Source organism: Scyliorhinus torazame, chromosome 21 (assembly GCF_047496885.1).
Source record: "Scyliorhinus torazame isolate Kashiwa2021f chromosome 21, sScyTor2.1, whole genome shotgun sequence".
Taxonomy (NCBI): domain Eukaryota; kingdom Metazoa; phylum Chordata; class Chondrichthyes; order Carcharhiniformes; family Scyliorhinidae; genus Scyliorhinus; species Scyliorhinus torazame.
In genome coordinates, this window is record NC_092727.1 from 24,560,675 (window position 1) to 24,580,564 (window position 19,890).

The 19,890-nt window shown below is 42.6% G+C and overlaps 1 protein-coding gene across 14 annotated transcripts in view; it reads right to left on the reverse strand.

The window, feature by feature from the left end:
• Window positions 1-19,890, reverse strand: part of LOC140398222 (neural cell adhesion molecule 1-like) — a 625,403-nt gene that overhangs the window by 187,471 nt on the left and 418,042 nt on the right. For 9 of the 14 annotated variants that reach the window (XM_072486624.1, XM_072486626.1, XM_072486623.1 and 6 more), the window contains one exon: window positions 7,042-7,071. The exons of the other annotated variants lie outside the window; for them this stretch is intronic. In XM_072486624.1, coding sequence (XP_072342725.1) covers window positions 7,042-7,071 — 30 coding nt within the window. The remainder of the gene's footprint in view (window positions 1-7,041; window positions 7,072-19,890) is intronic. 14 annotated transcript variants of the gene reach the window in all.

Below are 19,890 nucleotides of genomic sequence, written 5' to 3' on the forward strand. Positions count from 1 at the left end.
GAGCTGCCTTGTTCACAACTCAGCACTTGCTGGACCATTTCAGAGGCAAGTTAAGAGTCAACCACATTGATGTGGACCTGGAGTCACATGTAGGTCTGACCAAGGAAGGGGTGTAGATGGGCTTTTATAACAACCTGTAGTTACATGGGGTGTGCGCGATCTTCCCAAAAGGAAACAAAGTTCCCGAGCGAGCGCGTTTAACCACGTGTTTCCCGACACTCAGTGGCGAGAAACATGGGGCCATTCAGCGCTACTCTTGTTGAATAAGGGGCCTAAATGGGAAACGCATGGTTGAGGCCTCACATAGTCCCCTCTTTTACAACGGGGAGCTCCGCTTGCTGGAACTCCCTGTTGTAGTGGGAGATCGGGACATCATTTTTAAATGGTATTCCGATCTCCGATGCCCCCCCAAAAAACCCGAACTCCCCAGACTGAACGCAACATAGGAGGGTTCGCCGGCATCCCCTCGCACCCCCAACATCCACGATGGACAACCCGGCCCGATCGCGCGCGAGCCAAAAATGGCATCTTAGTAGTGCCAACCTGGCACCCTGGCAGTGATCCTTCCAGCTGGCAGTGCCATGGGGGCACCTTGGCATGCCAGGTACCCATGTGGCGCCAGCAGTGCCAGGGCACCACCCTGCCCAAATTGCATGCAGCTGTGGGCCTCCGATCCCCTTGGAGACCCCCAAGAGTGCTGTCCCGTCTGGTTCTCGTTTGTGGGGACCAGTACCAAACGGCCCTCGCCCGTAGTCCCCCGGGAGAAGGCATTGAATCCCAAAGCCTCAGGTACCTTGGAAATCTGCACATTAGAGCAAGGCTAGCTCCTCGCTTTAATATACAGATTTGCCAAAAAGCGATGCCATCCATTGTGGGTGGGATGCTCCTTGCAACGTCTTGCGAGATTGCGTTGAATCTCAGGAGGCGATGCGAGCCGGGTGGATCCTGGGAGCGGGGTCTCCCGGCTTTCATCACAACGTTGCCCCACAGCGACATGCTTTTTTGGTGCAGCGTGGCCAGAAGATCATGCCCATGGTCACTGTTACACACATTAGCTTTTATTTCAAAGTTAATTAATCAACATAATTTAAATCCCATAGTGGCTGGATGGTGAGATTTGAACTCAATAGCTGACCCGCAGCATTTCAAGCTAGTGCCTGGATTCTGGGCAGCATCATTACAGATTCGTAACTGCACACTTCATTTGAATATACCAGCTGTGATCTGAAAGCAGACCTACAGTCTTTGGACACAAGTTAATCTGACTCCATCAGTGAAGCCAACTTGTAGTATCATCAGATAAGATCCTCAAATTCAATTCATCATGGATGACTATCACAGAATAATAGTGCAGAAAAATCCTTCGGCCCATCTAGTCTGCAGCTTTGACCACACAACAATTGATTTTCACACAATGCTACCATTCACATCAGTCAGTTTCCACCCGGAGAGTGTTTTGCTCATCATTGGAGATTACCATGATGTTGGTAAAGTGTTGAGCTCTTATGGTTGGCATATGAAAGCGGATGCACTGATGACATATACTTTCTATATCCATTCAATTGTGCCCAAGCAAACCACCGGGAAAACCAGCAACTGCATAAAATTCAAGCTTTCTGCCAGCTTTCCAGAATACGTTCAGCAGTAACGTGTTGAACGCAAGGGGATGCTGTGCTCTGATGAATACTGGCAAAATCACCTCCTCTACCTAAATAATTCAATCAGCAAAATGAATGGTGCAGTCAATTTTGCATGCACTGGCAGAACATGTGGTGGCACTGATGACCCCATCAGTCACAAGCAAACTGGTTCAGAATAAGCATATCCTAGGTAAGCCGGAAGCATCCACTGTTATTCCAAAACATCCTCAATATGCAACTGCAATAAGCATCTGCTCAGCTTTGTGATATCTGGCCGATTTTCAAGGAGTCGGTTCAACTTTAGATGTCTTTAAAAATGATGGGCAGGATCCGATTCGGGGATTTTCATCCTCAGTCCCAACCTGGCACCCTGGCAGTGACCCTTCCAGCTGGCAGTGCCACTGGATCCTGGAAGAGCCCACGCTCTGGGGGGTGGGTGGGATGGGGGAGAACGCCTGCACTCCCCAACCCCAGTCGCACTGCTGAGCCGGGACAATGACACAGGAGGGTCCATGAGTCCATTAGCACATTACTGTCCATGAACCCCAGCTTGCCCCGGCAGAATGATGAACTGCACACCAGGAGCAGCACAGAACACTGGCAAAAAAATCTGTTGCACTCACCTGGCCAACTGAGGACTGCCTTGTGCACATCACTCTATTCCATTTGAGTTTGACTCCTACCTGATATCCCCTGGAGTGATACAAGATTGGAAGGCCTGTCAAATCACGAGTGGGCAGCTGTTTTAATGAGCATTCATGAGATGCAAATGAATGCAAATTGAATTTGCGCCACCTGCCAGCGGGATGACCAACTGATCTGCCATTGAGAGAATTGCAACATTATTTGACACTGATGGTTTTTTGACTTTTTGCCGCTTGTCAGATTTTCCATGCCCATCTTCTACCAAACCCATCCATAGTCTAGACTTAGGAGCCTTTAGAAAAATGTGTTTAAATGGTTTTAACTAAGCCCCCCTCCCTACATGGCTTGCAGCATAGAATCATTCAGCCTTATGACAGCACGGTGATCAACTTGCCTCGATGGAGAAGGAGATGCGGAAGGTGATGGACACTAACAAGGATCTGCGAGGAAAAATGGAAGACCTGGAAAACATATCCAGGCGACAGAATTTGAGGATTGTGGGGCTGCCCGAAGGAGTTGAAGGACCGAAGCCGACTGAGTATTTTGCCGCCATGCTGGCAAAACTATTGGGGGAGGGGGAGGATCCCTCCCGATATGAACTGGATCGGGCTCATTGGTCGTGGAGGCCTGTACCAAAGGCGAGTGCGCCGCCAAGGGCAGTGACTCTGTGCTTCAGTAGGTACAGTGTGAAGGAGAAGGTCCTGAGCTGAGCCAAGCAGAAGCGGGTGGTGCAGTGGGCTGGAGCTGGTATACGTGTATACCAGGACTTTACGGTGGAGCTGGCGAGGAGGCGGGCTGCCTTCAACCGGGTGAAGAGGGCACTGTACATTAGCAAGGTGCAGTGCGGCATTGTATATCCAGCGAAGCTGAGGGTGACTTACAAGCTCAGGGACTTTTATTTTGGAACGGCGGAAGCAGCGGAGGAGTTTGCGAAAGCAGGACTGTGGCAGAACTGAGAAATTGAGGAATGGCCATGTGCCGATGTAACCACATGACTGTATTTTCTTCATTTTTGTATCACTGCGCGCGGGTGTAGAGGCTAAAGGAGCCAATGTTGTATACATTTGGACAAGGGAAGGGACGGGACTTTCACTCGAAATGAGGGCTCTGTGGGGTATAGGTGGATATGCGCGGTGTGTGTGCTAAAAGGGGATCTTTGGGCTTTCCTAGGGCCGGGCAAGGGGGAAAGGGACCCGGGTGGGGGGTCTCCACGCTGGCCGGTTTAAGCCGGCCAGTGAACGGGAGTGAGGTGGGGGGAGGGGCTGCGGCCATCAGAGCCTGGCAGAACAGGGTCCGAGTGGTCTATCCGGGGTGAAAAGTTGGGGGGAAGGAACCGAGGTTGTGAGGAGGAGTTTTACAAGAGGCAGTGGACGGGAGGAGCTGGAGACTTGGGGGGGGGGGGGTACAACGCTGGGGTATCATGTATGGTACTCTTTCAGAGGCTGGATGGCGTTGGTTGGGGGGGGGGTGAGTGGGGGGGAGCTGTGTAGATTAAGGGTGACTACGGGTAATCCCTGATTCCTTTTTGTCATTTGTTTATGTAAACATGCGGGTTGAGGTTTGGGGGTTGGTGGGCAGCTGCGATCGTTGTTATTATGGGGATTGACATATCTTGCTGATTATTGTTTATTGTTGATGGGTGTAAATGTGGGAGAGAATGTGAAAAAGGAGGAGAATAAAAAAATTAAAAAAGAAAAGGATACCATTTATTTGGTTATTGTCTCAGTTTCAGCTTTTAGAAGAGGATTCAGCCAATTATTAGACAGTAAATCAAATTAGAATTTTTATGAATTGCCATTTATTTCATGCATTTTTCTTTTTAACACATGAACATATTCCCTATTTTAAATTATAAAGATGCAGGACAACATTAAACGCGAAACACATTTCTCAATGCCAAATCTTCCAGTATGTGCAACAGGCTTATTTACATTTTTGCTGTTCCAATGTAGCACGCAAGTGTTTTGAAGGGGAAGTTAAGATATTATGTGGTTGCTGCATTTTTAAAATAAAACACTGCTGTGTAAAATTCAAGTCAATCTCCTCATGAATTAGGAAATGAAAGCATGACTCGCAGAAAACACATTGCATCACACAATTTCAAGAAACTGCATGAGCTGCACAGAGTAGGCGCAGTAGGAAATGTGTTCTCAATTAATAATCTGTAAATTAATTGCCAATAATCGATTGACATTGAGAAGACAAATTTGCATATAAAATTAAGTGCAGAAACCATTTAAACTGGAAATACAAAATCAGACAGGTCTATAAAAATTGAGCTCAGAATTTATATATATATACATATATATATAAAATTTGAAATTACCTGTTACATACCTGCCAATCATTCTTTGAATGAAACTTAGCAACTCTTGGCATCACAAGAAAAAAAACCTGCTCAATTTTCCATGTGCTACGAATTTATATTTGTATGCGGAGGTTGAATGAATGAGGCAAACCATTGTAACCCTCACTACATTGTTTAGTAAAATAATTACATCGGTGAAGTATTTATTCTTTTCACAAAGAGACAGTTAAGTGTATTATTTCGTCAAGCGCGCAAATAAAGTAAAAGGATGGCACTTAAGGACTGTAGTAGAATTCTATATAACTCTGTTGCAAAATTCAGACTCTTTTTCTCCAATTCACAGAATCTCTTAAGAATGGTTCCAGAATTTTACACGGAACAGTTTCTGGAAGGATACTCTATCGGGACACACTGACTAACGCATCGCATCAACCATGACGAAATGGTAACTCTGTAATGTTGCAGGGTGGCCTTCAGAAGACAATATGGAGCACTGCGCGACATAATGTAGAGCTTGCTGAGTTTTCTACTCTGTTTGGCAAGGAGGTTAACTGGGCAGCCAACCTGCACTGCCATCTGTGCATATGTCACTGTGGCAACTCTATGTCACTGACGGTTTGAGCAACTTCAAAAAGCACGCAAGTGTCATCACTGTGCTCACCAGGGCTGTGTGCTGCTGATAGTCAAGTGCTCGCACCTGTCAACTGTGTGACCTGGTAAACTTATAATTAAGGACTTTAGTAGCACCGTTAATGATAAACTTCAAAATGGAAAGTACGCAACACTTACCAGGGGGAAACGATTCAAGAGAAGTAAATCCGAGGCAAAAAATTATTGTATGCACAATTTTGCTTTGGCTATCCAAGAACTATATGGGTTCTGTCTGCTGAATATTTTCTTGAATTTTATTTGTAATTTAAATTCACGTTTGAATATACTGATACATTTCCTAAAAGTCCCTTGTGTTGCTCAGCAAGTTAGAAAATATGATTTTTTTGAGATAAGCTGTTCCAAGCTTTTCAATAGCTTTGGGCAAAACCTATCTGGTGGCAAAAATGCTTCTTTGATATGTTGTTTCACTAAAGCACAGTCGCCTGAATGACTTCTCCTTTCTTTTGCGGATATGGTAAACATCATGCTAATTCACAAAGGCCAAGTCATTGATATCTATATGCTGAGCAGATAGATTTGCTAACAGCTGATTAAGTGTCTTAATTTATTGCCAGAAATTACTAAAAATAATATTTATTGTCACAAGTAGGCTTACATTAACACTGCAATGAAGTTACTGTGAAAAGCCCCTTAATTGATTAAGGTGCAGTGGATCAAAATAGCAAAGTGCTAAATGACTTATGACATCATCAGGAAAAAAAATGCTCAAATTCCCTTTACACTTGACACTCTTGAATATCGGCTGAAATAAGCTACCATACTTAGTGCACTGCTGTACCAAGACACCACCACTATGGAATGCTAGATAAGATGAGCATAGATCACTCCTAACCTTGGCCACAACACTGTGCAGGGGTTGCTGTATTAAAGTTGTGGTTTCCAGTAAACACAGAAACAAATTAGTGGTCCAATTACCCTCGTCCACTCTAAGGCACCCACCTCATAACAGTCAATGAGTAGCATTCTTTCTATCCTTCCAGGTAGAAAGAAATGCTTACTATTTAGGTGACTTACAACTACGTCTCTAAAACGTTTTTCTGATATGCCAAATTAATTTGCTTTGAAAAGTATATTATCCTAGAAATACCATATTGTTCACTGAACCCTGAAAATGTACCATTTTTGCACAATATAGTATAACTTCCAATGTGTCAGTCCAATAATTAATAGTAAACAAATCGATAACTGAGAGAATTAAGTATGAGCCAACCTAACCTTATATAAGGTGGCTAGTTACTTGATCATTGTAAAGTAGCTTTTTATGGTGTATAAATATATACACACATTTCACATATGCATATTTCACCATAAAGCTCAAAGGTAGATGAAGCAAAAATACCTAAATTCATTTATCTATCTCAATAGTTTGTATGTGTGTTTCAAGAAGTAACCAAATGTAGAGGATTTGGAGCGAAGAATTACAAAATTTAATCCGAAATGCCCCTCCATTAATGAATGTTGAGCCCAGTCAGAAATAAATCATATGATTTCAATATCTTTAATACTGTGGAAAATAATGGCACCTAGAGTAATATATCTGTATCACCTAATTTTCTTTTAAAATATACAAGTCTTTGAGCAACACCATCACATGTGAATGTCTGCCTGAAGTTTTAAACTGCCAATTTTAATAAATAACATTCATTAGTAGCCTCTTCTCCATTATAATCTGTATCGAAAAGGTTAGTTTGGTTAATTTTAGTGACTATTTTGTAAACTCGCTCTCAGTGCTTGTTAAGAGAGTTAGAGAGTTTGGCTACAGATAAGTAGCCATACCTTTAGCGTCACGGGCCGTGTCCATGAAGCCTGGAGAAAACAAACATGAAACAAAAGTACTTTAGATATGTTAACAATGAACATGCACAGCCAGCTACATGTGTTACATTTAAAGATGCTTTGTGCAGGCAACATCTATCAAGGCTATGCAAATACAGTGGAACCTCATTATTAAAAAAAGATGCTAAGTCCTCACCACAATGTCTTTTCCCCTTCTTGTTGGCAGTAATTCCATTTAGATTAGTAAATATGCCCAAACCTTGGAAAATAAATAGCGTGTGCAATAACCAGGCTCAACTGGAGTAATAAAGGTTTAATTAACATTTGAAATTGTTAGTTTTCAAAAATGGATTTTATAATATTTTACAATGATTCAAAGAAAAAGTAAGAAACTAAGCTCTTCCACAGTTGTTAAGAGTTTGTCCCATATTCTGCACATTCTTTCATGTGTACTTTATTTTTCAATCTCCCTGTAAAACTATATACTGGAACAGATAATGTAAGTTGAGGGCAGCATCTTGACTGTTAAGTAGAAGCTGAGAAATGGGCTGATATTAACGGGTAATGCAAGGTCAAACAATTTGAGCAATTTACTGGTGTTCCTTTCCGGATATGCTTGGAGTGCCGAGAATGCATTACTGTGCCAACAATGAGTGAAAGGCTGTTGGCTACCAATTGCATAACAGTCATTTTCCAAGGGAAAGGAATTATATGAGGGCGAAGTGCACCAGGCACTGGCATTATGGCTGCCAGAGATGTCATTGTGAAAAGGCAGAGTTTTCTGAATTTATTTTCCCCTTCAGCGTCCAAAACCTAACGTGGAAGTAGGTGAAGGTGTAATGAGCTGAGAACATAACAGGTACTCGCCCCCATGCACTAAGTGCCCACAATGCAGCATGCTTTGCATCTTTGGGTATTCGGTAAGCTTCAAGGTTTTGTGTGGTATTTTCTGGGCAGCAGCACATTGGCCATTCGTCATTGAATTTTTATTTTCGTGATCTGTATATAGTTTATACACAATGAGCAAAATTAATTTTGATATCTCCAAACAAGAATCAGCTATGTACCACAAAATATACAAATTATTTAGCAGCTTCTGTCTTTGGTCATCAAAACAGACAAGAAAACATATAGCGACCAATGTTAGCCTATTTCTCGGCTCTGGGAAAACTAGTGGTGAAGGCTGTTGTGATAACCGCTTTGACTGATTTTGTGTAATCACCAGTTACGAATGGTGCAGTTTAAGCTTTATTCAAAAGTTCAAGGTGCTTAAGAAACACCACTTGGATGACTTGTCAGTCCAACACATATTGTTGGTGGTCAAGCAAATTGCAACATTCATTGCTACCTACGTCAATGCGTGAATATTTCCTACTTGGAACCACGGGACAAAAATAGCTGTCTTTCAACAGGCAACTTCCTTTCAGTACAGCTAGCAGAGAATCTGCGTTCACCCCCTCGAGGAAAAAAACAGAACAGATACTTCAAATGGGCTAACCTAGTGGCTATAACAAACACGCTATTGAAATCACAATCTCAGCATTGTAAGAAATGAGAAAAGTAATTCATAACAGGGCTAATGGCTAGCAACACACTTTGTGCCTATCAAAACAAGTGGATGAAGCCAATTATCTTTTTTGATAATAGAGTGAAGTGCCACTTGCCAGCACACAATTAAGGATGGAGTCAATTTTCACTTGCGTGGGGGTGAGGGAATTTGGGCAGGGTATTTAATAGGCAGACAATCCACGACAACCAGCTTGCTGCACCAATCAGATGAAAAGTATTCCCTCTCTCAATGGAGTATCTGAATTTGGAAGGTGGTGGCTTGGTTGCTTCATGCCAAACATTTACTGAGGAAATATATGAATAAAAGCAAGTTGCATCCTATGTGTTCACTGCACTTGAGTGGTGCAGAGCCTCTCACTGCCAAACTGTGCAATTCCCATCAATTGTTTCTGTCACTGTGGAACATCAGGCTGAAGAATCAAAACTGATATAAAACAGGTCCTGTCTTCACAGAAACGGGTAGTGTTTGGTCAAATTGAACAGATTTTAAAAAAAGCACAGGAGTGCAGACCATTGAAATAAACAATTCCTGAATGAGCAATTTTGACAGAGGCAATGAAACTGTACACCAGCCAATCACAATGCACCCAGTTTAATGAACCGTTAATACTTCTCAAGCAGCTAACCAAGCCATGCAAACACTAGGAACGTCAAAGAAAAAGCTTTGGGCTGGAATTTTCGGCCACGCCCGCCGCAAGATCGGTCCGGACGGGACGGGGACCATGTACAGGTCTGTTGACCTTGGGTGGGAACTTCCCACCCATTGTTCATCAAGCTGTTGAATTCCTGCACAGCAAATCCCAATTTGCCCACAAGGCATTGCTTATGTTGATCCTGGCATTTCTGTTCAGGAATAGTGCAAGAATGATAAGTTTAGGCACTGTAAGGAGTATTATCAACTCACTTTTTGATATTTTAATTTTTTAAGCTGCATCATTTACCAGTTAGCAAAACTGTTACTTCCATTTGAGCTGAAGTTAATTAGTGATGATACCGTTTAGGAAGTACAGAACTACTGCAAACTAAAAGAAAACTTCATATGGTTTGGAAATTGTTTAATTTATTGTTATGCTGGTTAATATATGGTCAGAAGAACATAAAAATAGCAGCAGGAGCAGGTCACATGGCCCCTCGAACCTGCTTTGACATTTCATAAGATGATGGCTGAACTTATACATCAACTCCACTTTCCTGCCTCATCTCCATGTCCTTTGATCTATCAAGCATTAAAAAAATCTATCAATATTGAATATAATTAACAATTAAGCATCCACAGTTGACTGTAATTGTGAGACTATGACCCCCGGTTCTAGAATCTCCAGCGAGAGGACACAATGTACCCACTCTGTAAAGCATTTTAATGAAACCACCTCTCATTCTTTGAAACACAAGAAGCTGTAGGACTATTCTATTAATCTCTCCTCAATGATTCTTAGGTGAGAGGATTGTGCAGTCTAGTGATCCTTTACTGCACCCCTTTAAGGCAAGTATATTCTTCGTTAACGAAAGAGAAAATGCTGGAAAATCTTAGCAGGTCTGGCAGCATCTGTAGGGAGAGAAAAGAGCTCACGTTTCGAGTCCAATGACTCTGTGTCAAAGCTTTGTCAAAGCTGACAAAGAGTCATCAGACTCGAAACGTTAGCTCTTTTGTCTCCCTACAGATGCTGCCAGAGCTGCTGAGATTTTCCAGCATTTTCTCTTTCGTTTCAGATTCTAGCATCTGCAGTAATTTGCTTATATTCTTCCTTAGGTATGGAGGCCAAACATACACAGTCCTCCAGGTTCAATATCACCAAAGCTCTATAGAATAGCAGAACGATATACTTACTTTTATACTTCAACCCCTTTGCAACAAAGGCTAGCATGCCACTTGACTACCTAATTACTTGCTCTACCTGTTGGTTGACGTTCTGTGATTTGTGCACTACGATATCTCAATCAATGCAAATCCCAACAGTTTAGCCTCAAATATTTTGCTATTCCATTCTTCCTACCAGAGTGAAAAATTTCAAAATTGCTAACATCTTGCACCATCTGCCAACTACTTTCCCAATCACTGAATTGGTCTAAGTATGTTGGCAGCTTCTTTTTGTCCTTCACAGCTTATTTTGCCACCGGACTTTGTATTGCCAACAAACCTGGATATATTATACTCAGTTCCCTCTCAAGTCAGATATCGATATAGACTGTAAATAACTGAGGTTCATAGAACATAGAAAATACAGCACAGAACAGGCCCTTCGGCCCACGATGTTGTGCCGAACCTTTGTCCTAGATTAACCATAGATTATCATTGAATTTACAGTGCAGAAGGAGGCCATTCGGCCCTTTGAGTCTGCACCAGCTCTTGGAAAGAGCACCCTACCCAAACTCAACACCTCCACCCAACACCAAGGGCAATTTGGACATTAAGGGCAATTTATCATTGGCCAATTCATCTAACCCGCACATCTTTGGACTGTGGGAGGAAACCGGAGCACAACAATGTTGGATTCTTGCAGCATGAGCATCCCAAGGGCTCTATAACGTTTAGTCTTTACCTCCTCGAAAGTAAATCAGTTTACAGATGAACATCAAACATCAAAGTACTGAAATGTTGCATCAACCTAGCATAGAGAAATACTTGGTTCACAAGAACCTTGAAAGAATATTTCTTCAGCTATTATTCTCTTCTGCTGAATAAGTATTTCTTCTAATTCTCCATCCATTTCAGAGACGATGTATTTGCACCAGTAACTGGTTTTGTGTCTACGTCTAGATTCTACAACTAATTTCATTTTTAAGTAATAAGATTGTAGGATGACAAATCAAATTAAATTTAAGTCCTTAAGTTTGGGGCTTGAAATCTGGCTTTCTGAAGGATGCCTCAGACCAAATCTTAGCAATAGGGTGAGCGATGCTGAAGGCAGCAGCAGACATGAAACTCAGCCAGAATTTAAACCACAGCCATTTTTCTGGTCTGTGCAGTTCAGGCCCGGATTTAAACAGTGACATTTACCACGTGTTGTATTCGTGTTTTTAAGCTGGGAAGATTCAGGATTATAAAGTGTTTGGTTATAATATACAATAGTAATAATAATAATATTAAGCTATATTGTTTATTATTGTCACAAGTAGGCTTACATTAACACTGCAATGAAGTTACTGTGAAAATCCCCTTGTCGCCACACTCCGGCGCCTGTTCGGGTACACTGAGGGAGAATTCAGAATGTCCAATTCACCTAACAGGATGTCTTTCGGGACTTGTGGGAGGAAACCGAAGCACCCGGAGGAAACCCACGCAGACACGGGGGGAACGTGCAGACTCCGGACAGATAGTGACCCAAGACGGGAATCAAACCGGGCACCCTGGCACAAGAAGGCAACAGTGCAAACCACTGTAAAAATTCATCCAAGATTCTCATCTAAAATTGGACCACTCGATGCTGTTTGACAACAAAATTTGTAATCATGAAGTAGTTTGCAATTTCACCAGTAGGTAAGGCAACGGAAAGGGAAATTGAGCTAGGTGCACAGTGGTCAGCCGAATCGTGGCCATTACTTTCCGCCTGGTGGGAAAAATATGAAATCTTCCCTCAAGTTACTTTTGAAAATTTTTTGTTCTTTACTATTTCTTATGTTTTATTCTTTTACTACTCATGCAGCAAAGGTCTGATTAAATTCGTGCTTCACTCTTGATTTCTGTAAAATACCCAGAAGAACAATAAACCATTTGAAAATGGGGGCAGTGAGCAGAATAAAATTCCACAAATTAACATTTTATGAAAGGAGAGAAGCAATTAATGGTAACTTCACATTGTAGGGCATAACAGCGCTGCAGCAATTATTCTCAACTAGATTCTTCTCTACCTCCACAGGTTACCAGATAGATGCTGACAGATGTAACACACCCAATTCTGAGATAGTTCCGATGTAGTGGCCAGAAAGATAAATGTAATTAAACATTCCTACATTTTAGGTTGTGTTGGAAAGTGTGGCTTTAGTTGTTAGCAATTTTTAAAATGATCAAACCTGCCTTCATCTTTCAGATTTTAACCAGGAAATTACACTGTGCAGGATCACCCCCTTCTTTCTATTTCAATTAAGATTTTAGTTGCTGTTCCTCTGATAAATTAGCAGGGAAAAGAATTTGATATGAACAAGTTACGTTTTTATGTAATAATACTTTAGAACATAATTTCCATATTTCAGTTCTTTGGTATTGCTCGCTCCCCCAAATGAAGTCATCAGTTGACTCATAAATGACCAAAGGGCTGCACGTTGGTGCAGTGGTTAGCACTGCTGCCTCACGGCACCGAGGGGCTGGGTTTGATCCTGGCCCCGCGTCACTGTCCGTGTGGAGTTTTCACATTCTCCCCGTACCTGCGTGGGTCTCACCTCCACAACCCAAAGATGTGCAGAGTAGGTGGATTGGCCACGCTAAATTGCCCCTTACTTAGAAAAGATTTTTTATAAAAATAAATTTGGGGCAGCATGGTAGCATAGTGGATAGCACAATTGCTTCACAGCTCCAGGGTCCCAGGTTCGATTCCCGGCTTGGGTCACTGTCTGTGCGGAGTCTGCACGTCCTCCCCGTGTGTGCATGGGATTCCTCCGGGTACTCCGGTTTCCTCCCACAATCCAAAGATGTGCAGGTTAGGTGGATTGGCCATGTTAAATTGTCCTTAGTGTCCAAAATTGCCGTTAGTGTTGGGTGTGGTTACTGGGTTATGGGGATAAGGTGGAGACGTGGGCTTTGGTAGGGTGCTCTTTCCAAGAGCCGGTGCAGATTCGATGGGCCAAATGGCCTCCTTCTGCACTGTAAAAATAAATAACCAAAGAAAATATTTTTGGATTCCATCAAAACCTCCTATCCAAACTTTCACCTGTTACCAAAAAGATTTCCTCTGTTCACTATTTGTAACAATATCGTCAATGCATTCCTTACAAGGAAATTCATGACATTTCCACAAGCAGCACTCTATCTTTTAGCACACTCTATATTTAATGGTGCCCCTTTTCAATCGGGTTTCTATCTTTGAGATTTTGACTCTAAAATATACACCAAATGGTGAACTGAAACTCCCACGAAGAAATCACTATTTTCTAAAATGAGAATCAACTAGTTTGTACAGTATTCAATGAGAAAATATAATACGAGGACAAATAGAAAGTTACAAATTTTTTTTCACACCAAGATTTAAATAATTTGTGTATGAACTGAGTGGAGATTAAAAGGGAAGGACAATTAAGAATTCCTTTATATTCTTTCTAGCCATATAAGGATTGATGCTCATACCACAAACATGAAAGGAAAATGTACAGTAATAATCAATGATTATGTGGTAAGTTTGACACACATGACAAGCGGTATTCTCTGTGCAGCAACACTGTAATCATGAAACCCGATTGGGCGGCAAATTGCGTGCCGGCTGAAAATTGAGGCTGGCACCAGGCACTCAATGGAATGGCATGCTCTTGTACCTACGCAGCAGCATTAATGTGTACCAATCTGCACGTCAGCATGGGCATGCAAATTGTACAGTACAGATCATTGGCATATCATTAACAGGTCCCAACCGGCATTCTCTGGCCTCCTGCGATGCTCCGCCTCTGCCAGGCAAAATTACCGATGGCGAGGTTCACTTGTGGCATTGAAAATTGGGAACTGGGCACCGTGGTTTCTGAGGGAGAAGGGGTACGAAAAATATCCAACATCACTATAACGTGCTGACAGTTGTGCCACTGGCGGGAGGGACATCTGTCAGGGCTGGGGGGAGTAGCGGGGGCGGCCAGGAGGTGGGTCGTGGGGTCAGGGTGACCAGGCACGGACCCCCATTGCCGCAGCCAGCAAGGCAGCCATGCGACTGCACATGTCGCTGACTGCCCACTGTGAACTTAGCATCAGGGGTCATATGCCTCCGCAGGTCACCCCCCCCTAGGTATCGCCTGGCCCCAGCCAACTCATCAACAGGATGGGCATGCTCCATCGCAACCAGTGCCATCTCCTTGGCTGCGATGAGGGTGTGTGGGGGCTGGATTGTTCATATGCAGCTCCTGTTGGTCAGGCTCTCCAGTGCCGATCCCAACCCCATCGTATTCCACACCGGCATGCATTGCAATTGTACTAGTTCCACGTGGCGCCGATGCTAGCCCATTAATGTGTCCTGAATTGCTCTGGGATCGGCGCCGCTTTCCGGGCCGTAGAACACTTGGAATTCAGTCCTGGCATCAGCACTTAGTCTCTCTAATGAAGAATTCCACCGGACAGTATTCTTTTCACACCCTTATTTCATTATCACAATATTGTAGAACCTATTTCCATCTTTGGATTCAATCAGATGCAAGCATAAAGGATGGTAACAAAAATTACACATGATCAGTTGATTACAAAACACATGATAAGCAGCAAGACCAAGCAACAAAAGGCAGATGATAAAAGACAAGTTCTGCTTTCCTCATTTACCTCAGCAATGTCGGTCATTGACTAAAATTAAATGTGGTTTAATTTTAGCATATTAGAAGGCAAGCAACGTACAGAACAGACAGCATGGTGGCATGCAAAGGAAGTGGAGTGAGTGTGCGTGGCTAGGACAATATAACTCATTTTTAAAAAGTCTTCCTCGGTCTTTGGAGATGAAGCTCAGATGCTGATAAGGGCAAGAAATGATTTTTACTGACAGTGTGAAGGAAGAATGACACCCAGTTTGCAGTACAATTGGTCCAGAGCAACACATCATTTTGACAACTTCCCTCTTCTTACTTGTTAAAAAGCAAACTTGAAAATCTGTGGCTATTTTCTGATATTGGACTTGTCTGCACCAGCTTCAGCTAACAATTGAAATGCAATCGTCAGCCAAGCTGGCTGGAAGATTACAAAAGGTCTAAGAAAAAGATGCTGACAAAAGCTGAACCCGGTCAATGCTGGTATGGGACTTTATCATCAGTGAGTCTAACATATAGGATAAAGGAGCATGACTGTAGATTTTCTAAGTCTCATTGTTTCATTTTGAAAGAAGTGAGACAGTGGACTAAAATGCTCTTATTTCAATATTACAGGCATTACTGTATATTGTTCTATTTCTCATTTCTCTTCAGAAAATTCATTAGTATTTGCAATTAAAAGGAATTCTGACATGTTTAAAATTGTCAGCATATTGTAGCATCACAGGTGGCTCCTCAGAATTACACCAAAAACTGTCAAGCAACTTCCCAAAATAAGAGTTTCTGAACAGTCTCAAATGTAGTGAATAAATAACAATGAGCTCAAACTTTTAAACTCAAGAATAGCAAGAATTATGGATTGGGAAAGATTAATTAAGTGCCTAAGAATGACAGCAATGGCAGTTAAATATCACAAAAGTGAAGATCCTAATGTACTAAAGTAAGGGATTTTAGGTAACCACAAATTTGATACTATATATAAATCCCACTGGCCCAATCCATCCAATACCGAACTTCACATCAAATGGATTGAGGTGGCTTTGCATTGAGCCCTAACATTAGATTCACAAATAAAACCATGCGCCTATGATCACAGGTAAATATCCAAGTTTCTGGCTTTTAATGCTAATTTCCAATACAGTCTATTGTCAGCTCAGCATTTTCCAGTACAGCTGTAATTGTTCCAGGAAAATTACTTGCAGCTGACCTTGTTTCCAAAATAGAAGCTGTTAACATTTGAGAGTGTGCCCATGTATGCCAAAGTAGAACATTTTCCAACATGTTGCAGTTTTTAAATTCTACTTTACAATAATTATGTAAAATACACGCCACTTTTACTGGTGGACATATGAGAAAATATGACTCTCCAGAGTGATGGTGCATTACACTAGTTTTATTAACTTTATATCAAGCACGTGAATATTTGTATAATTATGTTTCTCAGGCATCCCATGGTCAATTGTTTTTCCCATTTTCATTATCCCTGTTAATTAAAACTTAAAATTAATGAAATCCAAATGCAGTAATAGCAAACATGTAACTAATGTGAAGATTCTTTATTAAATCACTATGGTGTTTATCTTTGTTCACGAGATTAATTAGATTGAAAGAATGAAACTGTTTTAATGAAATGGAGCCCTCGTCTCCCTCCAACATGGCTTCAAAGTTCCATGGTGGGATAACAACATATGAATAATTCACAAGTGACTGAAATTCCTCACTTCCAAATAATAAAATAGTGAGGAGAGGAGCTTTGTTGATTTCAGCAAGGGCTCATACAATGCTTGAAATTAAGGATATTAATGTATTTGTTTAGAAACAATGGATGAGAACCAATGTTTTTATTCACTCAGTGATGTATTGTGAATGGTCACAAAGTCTTGGGGAGCTATGGATGTTTGTGACTCAGGTTTGATTTATCCTCCTGCTTTTGGCTACCAGATTGTATGAAGAAGCAAAGATAATGAGCATGTTTAGCTGATGAAATTCAAAATTACAATTAAAATACAATTAGAGACAAATATTTGCTCTAGGCATGCTAGGTGCAGCAAAATCAAACTTTGTAATTTTTTAATATTCATTCATGGGATGTGAACATTGCAGGCAAGGGTTTTTGCCCATTCTATTTGGCCTTCAAAAGATGGTGGTGAATATACGGGGCTGGATTCTCCATTCTGGAGACCAAGTGCTCCCGCCAGAGTAGAATCGATTCTTGGTCTCTGCTGGCGCCAGGTGCAGCGCCCAAGGATGATTTCCCCTCTTTTCCATTCAAATTTATGCATGGACGGGAGGTTGTGAAACTCCTTCGCTGGTCCAGAGTATGCCCCTGCCACCCCCCCCCCCCCCAACGCAAATCCTGCCTTCCTCCTGCTGACAAGTAGAGGCATGCCCCCAAAACCCCATGGAAATTATGGGTCAACCCCCACAATATGCGCACAAGGGTGACTTGATCCCCCCCACCAACCCCCACCCCGCTGCAACAGAGACCCTTGCCTGAGAGCTGAATAGCAATCCGGCTGTAGGCTGAAAAAACACAGCATTTCCACTTAACCTTTCTAACATCTGCTGCCTCAGACAAAAGGTTTTAAAGCAGCAGCTGTTACAAGTGTTGGAAGTTTCCGCGAAAGCCCCGTACACTTCAAAGAGCTAGAAATCCCCTGGCAGCCTTTGAAATGAAAATCTACCATTCAGTTTCACACAGCAATACATTCATCGCATTAGCCAGTGATTGATAGTTTTATTACTCCAGAGACAGCTACTTGGTGGATTATTTAATGATCTTTCCCTTCACACTTGAATGCATCTCCGTGATCCTGCTTCAATACTAACCACAATGTTTGGAAAACACTCTTGCTATGATTTACAGCACTTCACCACATCCAAAGCTGCTAAATGATTCCTGCTGCAATCAAATCATGTAGCTGATATTGAAGTGGGGGGAACGTCTGAGGCAGCAGATGTTAGGAAAGGGTAAGTGAAAATGCAGTGATTTTCAACTCACTGCCTGGACTGCTCTGCACCTTTCCGGCAGGGGCTGGGGCCCCTGATGGGGTTGAAGTGGGGGCTCTGATGGAGGGGATGCCTGTTGGGGGGGGGGTTCTCTGATGGGAGAGGAGTCTCTGACGGCGGGGCCTCTGACGACGGGGTCTCTGACGGCGTGGTCAGCGGGAATCAGATGGGTGGAGACAGGATTTGTGTTGTGACTTTGTGGGCGCCTCCATTACCCACTGACTCCCTTGACCCACCCTGGCATTCATTGCATCAGGGCTGCGTGTGAAGATAGCTGCACCAATCCATGCCTGTCTGAATCCCGGCTCAGAGGCCTGGAGTATCACGGGGGACCTAGGGAATAGAGTTTCCAGCCTGTTAATCAGATGCAAATGGGTGAAAATTACACATTTCCACCCCCCCCCCCCCCCCCCCCCCCCCCCGGCGGCGTGGGGTGTGTAGTGGGCACCAATCCCGTTTTTAGCCTGACACTCAATTCTCCACCGGATCAGGAACTCCGCTACCGGGGCGGGCAGCAGAGAATCCACCCCGTGATTTCGCGATAACCAGAGCACAAAGGAAATCTTTACCAAACATGAATAAATACAATGTTCATCTGCAAGGCCTGAAACATAGCATGCTGAGCTGTCCAACAGGATAACGTGTCAGGATACATACTTCGTCCCAGTTCTTCATCATTTAGTCTGATGAGAGGGAGCCACAATCCAGAAAATAATAATTAGTAATTCAATGGGAAGAAGGTTTCACACACAAATAAGCAAACCTGGAGAGGATGGGTGAGGGTGACTTATGCATGCAACAACCCCTTCTTATAATTAACACCCCGTCCAAACTTTCTCATGGAACACTAGTATATGAACTGATTACAGTGCTCCGGCTTTCACTGAAGTTTGTAATCAAGTGAAGATGCCCCTTTTCCAGTATAAATCACAAGGGGATGTTCATTATAAGCATTTGTGGTAGAAAGCGATGCAAGTTGCAACAGCAGAGCATGTTGTCAGGGCGTGATCTTGCATCATGCATAGTACCTACTCTCAAGACAATGGATCACGAGAACTCTATGATCTACAAAGGAGAGAAACCGTGGACCGAATGAAAGGGATTTGATTGATTTGAATGAAAGGCAATTCTGCTGATGACCACCAATAATGATTGTATGTCATTATTCAATCTCAGCCCCGACTGCATGCAACACCGCACCGAGATTTTAATTGCAGAAACAAAATAATCTCGCTGCTTTTTAAAGATAGTGTGCTGTGAGAAGTGATTTTTTTCCCCAGCAAATTTGTGGATTATTCTTTCCCTCTAACTGGACAACTTGTTAATGTAGCTAATATTTTGGCCAACCTACCAGCAAACGTGTACAGTGTACATAGCTCCCCTGAAGATTTAAGTAACAAATGCTCCATATGGTTAGGTATCAAGTCACACAGTCCAGAGGGTGCCATGTTCATGCACTAGTCCGTACAAGGCCAGGGAATCTCTGCTGGTGAAGCAATTCGAGTGTTACAATTGGCCTGGGGACTAACGGATGTGGCTCTTTACAGGATGAGGGCAGAATCAGAATTTTTTTTTAAAAATTCATTTTTATGCGATATGGGCTTCACTGGCTGGGCCAGCATTTGCTGCCCATCACCAATTACCCTGGAGAAGGTGGTGGTGGTGGTAAGCTGTCAAATGTGTGCCAAATTTGAGGAAACTAGTGATTCCAAGTGACTGCAAGCTACAGTTCAGTTCCTGTAAATCTCCCTTGGGACAGGCTGGCAACAAAGTGAACTTAACCACAATATCGGAGGCAAGCAAGAGACGGTGGACTTAAAACTATTGACTGAAGTTAATTTTTTGTGG